The sequence below is a fragment of the Eimeria tenella genome, genomic scaffold (assembly GCF_000499545.2).
Source record: "Eimeria tenella Houghton genomic scaffold, Eth_scaff42, whole genome shotgun sequence".
NCBI lineage: Eukaryota > Apicomplexa > Conoidasida > Eucoccidiorida > Eimeriidae > Eimeria > Eimeria tenella.
In genome coordinates this window covers 24,577-29,576 of record NW_013543356.1, presented here as the reverse complement: position 1 = coordinate 29,576, position 5,000 = coordinate 24,577, and the positions used below count along the sequence as shown (strand labels likewise).

The following is a 5,000-nucleotide window of genomic DNA, read 5'->3' as shown; positions in this document are numbered from 1 at the left end:
AGCAGCAGCAGCAGCAGCAGCAGCAGCAACTGGAGCAGCAGGAGCACCAACAACTGCAGCAGCACGACAGGGACAACTGCAGCAACCGCAGCTAAAGTAGCAGCGGCAGCAGGAAGCGCAGCAGCAGCAAAAGCAGCAGCAGGCAGTACTGCAGCAGGAAGCGCAGCAGCAGCAAATGCAGCAGCAGCAGTACATGTAGCAGCAAAAGCGCAGCAGCGGCAATTGCAAAAGCAGCGAGTGCAATAGCACCATGAAGTGCAGCAGCAGCAGCCAGTGCAGCAGCAGCAGCAAGCGGAGCAGCAGCAGCAAATGCAGCAGCAGCAGCAAGTGCAGCAGCAGCAGCAAGTGCAGCAGCAGCAGCAAGTGCAGCAGCAGCTCAACGGCCTACAGAGGCAGGGTACTGCTTGATTGCTTCTTTGTGCTGCTGCAGCAGCTCCGCATACGCCGCGTCTGCTGCTGCTCGCTGCTGCTGCTGCGCCAGACGTTTCTGCTTCCGTTTGCTCTGCCTGCAGCAGCAGCAGCAACAATAAAGTCCGCATAGCAGCAGCAGCAGCAAATGCGGCAGCACCAGCAGCAGCAGTTGAAATGGTACAAAGCAGCAGAAAAGGCACCTGCATCAGCAGCAAACGCAGCAGCAACGAACGCGGCAGCAGCAAATGCAGCAGTAGCAAGTGCAGCAGCAGCAGCAGCAAGTGAAGCAGCGGCAGCAAGTGCAGCAGCTAACTTCATATCAAGCTTCCACTTCTTCCTGCCGCATCGTGCCTCCTGTTCTGCTGCTGCTGCAGCCTCTGCGTCAGCGGAACTTGCTTCTGCTGCAGCGTCTCCTTTGCTGCTGCTGCTGCTGCTGCTGCTGTCTGCAGCAGCAGCAGCAGCATCGTCAGCTTCTTCAGATTCGCTGCTGCCTTGAGCCTCCGCAGCCTGAAACTCTTCATCATCTGATTCGGTGTCTGAAGCAAAAGAAGCCTGCAGCAGTGACATCCTGCTGCTGCTGCTGCTGTTGCTGCTGCTGCTGCGATGGCTGCGGTTGCTGCGGCAGCGGCGGCTGCTGCTGCTGGCTCGACTGTTGTTGCTGCTGGTGCTGCTCTGAAACGGTCAGTTGACAGCAGAAAAGTGTTAGCCGGGAGAAGCAGCAGCAACGACCGCTGCTGCTGCTGCTGCAGCTGTTGCTGCTGCTTCTCAGCAGCTCTTGCTGCCCCGGCAGTTGCAGGATTAGCTGCTGCTGTTGCTGCAGCTGCTGCTCCTGCTGTCGCTGCTGCTGCCGCTACTCCTGCTGCTACACTTCCTAAACTAGTTGCAGCTATAGCTTCTGCTGCTGCTGCTGATGTTGCTGTTGTTGCTGCTGTTGCAGCGTCGCTTCGTAGACCAGTTGCAGCTATAGCTGCTGCTGCTGCTCCTTTTGCTCTTGCTGCTGCTGCTGCTGAGGGCGACAGCTGCGTTGGTAGTGGCTCTGCGGCTTACGTAGCAGCTGCTGGAAGTGTCAAAATGCTGCTGCTGCTGCTGCTGCTGCCGCTGCTTCTGCTGTTCTGATTTTGCTGCTGTTGCTGGCAGAGCATGCTTGTGCCAGCTGCTGCTGCTGCCGCTGCTGCTACTACCACTTCACACAAAGTCAAGTGAGAAGGTTGTAGAAGCGGAAAAGACAAATTTCTGGGCTACTTTTAGTGCAAATGCCTTTATTGCTGCTAGCAGCAGCAGCAGCAGCAGCTGCAGCAGCTGCTGCTGCTGGCGCATGCAGGTGGCAGCAGCAGCCGCAGCAAGTAGCCACCGCTGCATGTAAAGAAGCTTTACGTTCCCGCATTTGTGGAATTAATGAATTATTTTAAAGGAAAACCTGCTGCTGCAGCACGGACACCATCAGCTGCAGCAACAGCAGCAGCTGTTGCTGCGCCTGGCGGGCCTGCTGCCGACTTGGCAGCAGGCAGAAGGACTAGCCGCTCCATATATTGAAAAGTACACATGCTGCTGCAGCAGAAGCAGCAGCAAGCAGCAAAAACAGCTAGACAGCAGTCTTATAGCAGCAAGACAATAGCAGCAGCAGCAGCAGCAGCGGCAAGTGCAGCAGCAGCAGCTCCACAGGGCTCTGGCAGCTGAAAAAGTTTTTCGGCAGCTGCATCATTGACGCTACGCTGCGGGCAGCAGCAGCAGTAACAGCAGCAGCAGCAACAGCAGCAAGGGCTGCAGCAGCAGCAACGGCACGAAGCCTGCAGCAAGGAAAACAATGGAGTAGCAGCAGCAGCAAGAGGCTGTCTTCTGTGCGTCTCCATGCAGCTATGTAGGCAACTGCCCAGCCCCTTGCTGCTTCTGCTGCTGCTGGTACTGCGGTGTGTTGCAGATGGCTGCAGCAGCAGCAGCTCCGCAGCAGCAGCAGCTGCTGCTGCTGCTCCCTGCAGCAGCAGCAGGTCCAGCCTATTTTTTCAGCGCGGCGCAGCGTTCATGCTACTTCCTGCCCACTTGCGCAGCAGCAGCGGCCGCATCTGCAGCAGCAGCAGCAGCAGCAGCAGCAGCAGCAGCAGCAGCAGGATGCATGCATTGATGCGGCTGCCAGTTCACCCCGTGCCCGACGCCCTAGAGCCCCCGCGGGCTCCTTTTGGATTTGAGTTTTTGCTGCAGCAGCTGCCGCCATCTGCTGTGGGGTTTTTCACTTCTTTGCGGCAGCAGCAGCAGCAGCTGCCGCTGCAGCAGCAGCTGCAGCTGCTGGCAGCAGCAAGGGACTTCTTGCTGCAGAACTCCGAGGCCCTCAAGGACTACGGGGCGGTGCAGCCGCGGCTGCAGCAGCAGCTGCAGCAGCGCTACCAGATGCTGCTGCAGAAGCTGGACGAAGAAAAGCAGCAGATACTCGCCAGGCAGCAGCAGCAGCAGCAGCAGGCGCAGGAAGAGGACCCGCAAGCCCAGCAGCAGCAGCAGCAGCAGCAGCAGCTAGCGGAAGACGAGGCCCCACTGGGGGCCCACGGAATTGCTGCTCGTGTGTCGCTGCAGCAGCTGCGGGCTGCCCTGGGAGTAGGCGAGTCTCTGGACGCAGCAACAGCCAAGTTGCTGCTGCAGCAGCAGCAGCAGCAGCAGCAGCAGCAAAGAGAGCCCGAGCCAGTGCGGCTCAAACCCCCCGCGGTGCTTTTGACCCTCGATGATATTTATGGACGAGTCTACAACCCCCAAGTCCTCAAGAAGCAGGTAATACTTTGCTGCTGCTGCTGCTGCTGCTGCTGCTGCCGCTGCTGGTGCTGCTGCTGCTGCTGCTGCTGCAGCCTTTGCAGGTGTGACCCGCTGTTGAGGTGTTGGTCTGGAATCTGCTGCTGCTGCTGCTGCTGTTGCTGCTCTCCTTTCCGGCTGCGGTGCTGCTGGAGGCAGTGGCTGTGAGCCTTTCCACCCGTTGCTGCTGCTGCTGCTGCTTTTGCTGCTGCTGCTGCTGCTGCTGTGCAGCTGGTGTACTACCTGGAAACTGAGGGGGCCCCCACTTGCCGGCGGCTGCTGCGGCTTAACAAGGGAGTGTTTGGGAAGCATGAGGCGCTGCTGCTGCTGCGCGAGCTGCAGCAGCAAGTGGAGCAGCAGCAGAAGAAGCTGCTGCTGCAGCAGCTGCAGCAGCTGCAGCAGCAGACAGACGCAGCAATGGCTGTCATCTTCAAGCAGAGGGAGCAGATACAGAAGCATCTCGAGAAGCAGCAGCAGCAGCAGCAGGAGCAGCAGCAGCAACAGCAGCAGCAGCAGCAGCAGCAGCAGAGCAGCAGACATAGGAGGGGAAGGAGTCACATAGAGGAGCTGAAATTTGCGCTGCAGCAGCTGGAGAAGCAGCAGCAGCTGGCAGAAGAGAAGCATCGGCAGCAGCAGCAGCAGCTGCAGCAGCAGGCAATTGCTGCTGCTTCTGAAGCAGCAAGAGTGCTCTATAGGGGCTTCCGCGAGCACGGGTCTTTTAGGCCAAAGCCCCTAAACCACTGGAAGCACAGGAGAAAGGTGCTGCTGCTGCTGCTGCTGTTGATGCTGCTGCTGGCGCTGCTGCTGTTGCGGTTGCTGTTGCGGCAGCAGCTGCTGCTGCTCCTGTTGTTGCAGCAACTGCTGCTGCAGCGGCTTCTGCTGCTGCCGCTATTGTTGCTGCTGCTGCCGCTACCGTTCCTTCTGCTCTTGCTGCCGTGGTCGTTGCTGCTGTTCAACTTCTTGCTGCTGCCGCTGCTGCAGCTTTTGCCGATGATGCAGCAGGTATTCCAGCTCCTGCTGCTGCTGCTGCTGCTGCTGCTGCTGCTGCTTGCCCTGCAGCGACGTCAGACATGGCAGCTAATTTGTTTGGCTGTTTGTTTTGCTGCAGGTCGCTCCTGACTCACTTGCTCCGTACATTTTAGGGCGTGCAGGTAAACCCTAAACCCTAAACCCTAAACCCTAAACCCTAAACCCTCAGTGAGTGCAGCAACTTGAAAACATTTTCCGTTATTTGCAGCGCAGAGTCCGAGAGACTGCGTTTAAGGGTTTGGGATTTAGGGTCTTGCGGCAAGAGTGCAAACCTTGGGGTTTAGGGTTTAGGGTTTAGGGTTTAGGGTTTAGGCTTTAGGGTTTGGGTTCAGGCTCTACCGCGTGGGAACGCCACCAAGTCACTTCTGCCTTCGCAGCTTGTGTCTCTGGGGGTCACCTTTTTGCTGCATGCAAAATTCTGCGGCTTCAGACAGAGTGGGCGAGGGTTTAGGGTTTAGGGTTTAGGGTTGAGGGTTTAGGGTTTGGGGTGGGGGGTTTGAAGACCCTAGGGAGACCCTTTAGATGGCTTCAAGGGTTTAGGGTTTAGAGTTTAGGGTCTGGAGTCCAGGGTTTAAAGTTTCGTTCTGGAGTCAAGAATGCTGGAGGCGCGAAGAGCGAAGGCTAAGGGTTTAGGGTTTAGGGTTTAGGGTTTAGGGTTTAGGGTTTACCTGCACGCCCTAAAATGTACGGAGCAAGTGAGTCAGGAGCGACCTGCAGCAAAACAAACAGCCAAACAAATTAGCTGCCATGTCTGACGTCGCTGCAGGGCAAGCAGCAGCAGCAGCAGC

At 57.8% G+C, this 5,000-nt stretch overlaps 2 protein-coding genes across 2 annotated transcripts in view; one reads left to right on the top strand and one right to left on the bottom strand.

Moving 5' to 3' along the window:
* Positions 1–376: 376 nt before the first annotated feature.
* Positions 377–978, bottom strand: ETH_00002755 (uncharacterized protein; the record flags this gene model as incomplete). Its single annotated transcript, XM_013376907.1, has 2 exons — positions 377–506; positions 725–978. 2 exons carry the CDS (start codon positions 976–978, stop codon positions 377–379), a joined length of 384 nt encoding a protein of 127 aa, XP_013232361.1.
* Positions 979–2,430: 1,452 nt separating this feature from the next.
* ETH_00002750 (uncharacterized protein) overlaps positions 2,431–5,000 on the top strand; it is a gene marked incomplete at both ends in the record, with an annotated part of 3,599 nt that continues 1,029 nt past the window's right edge. Inside the window, 4 exons of the mRNA XM_013376906.1 lie at positions 2,431–3,165; positions 3,415–3,942; positions 4,292–4,334; positions 4,545–4,647. Coding sequence (XP_013232360.1) covers positions 2,431–3,165; positions 3,415–3,942; positions 4,292–4,334; positions 4,545–4,647 — 1,409 coding nt within the window. The remainder of the gene's footprint in view (positions 3,166–3,414; positions 3,943–4,291; positions 4,335–4,544; positions 4,648–5,000) is intronic.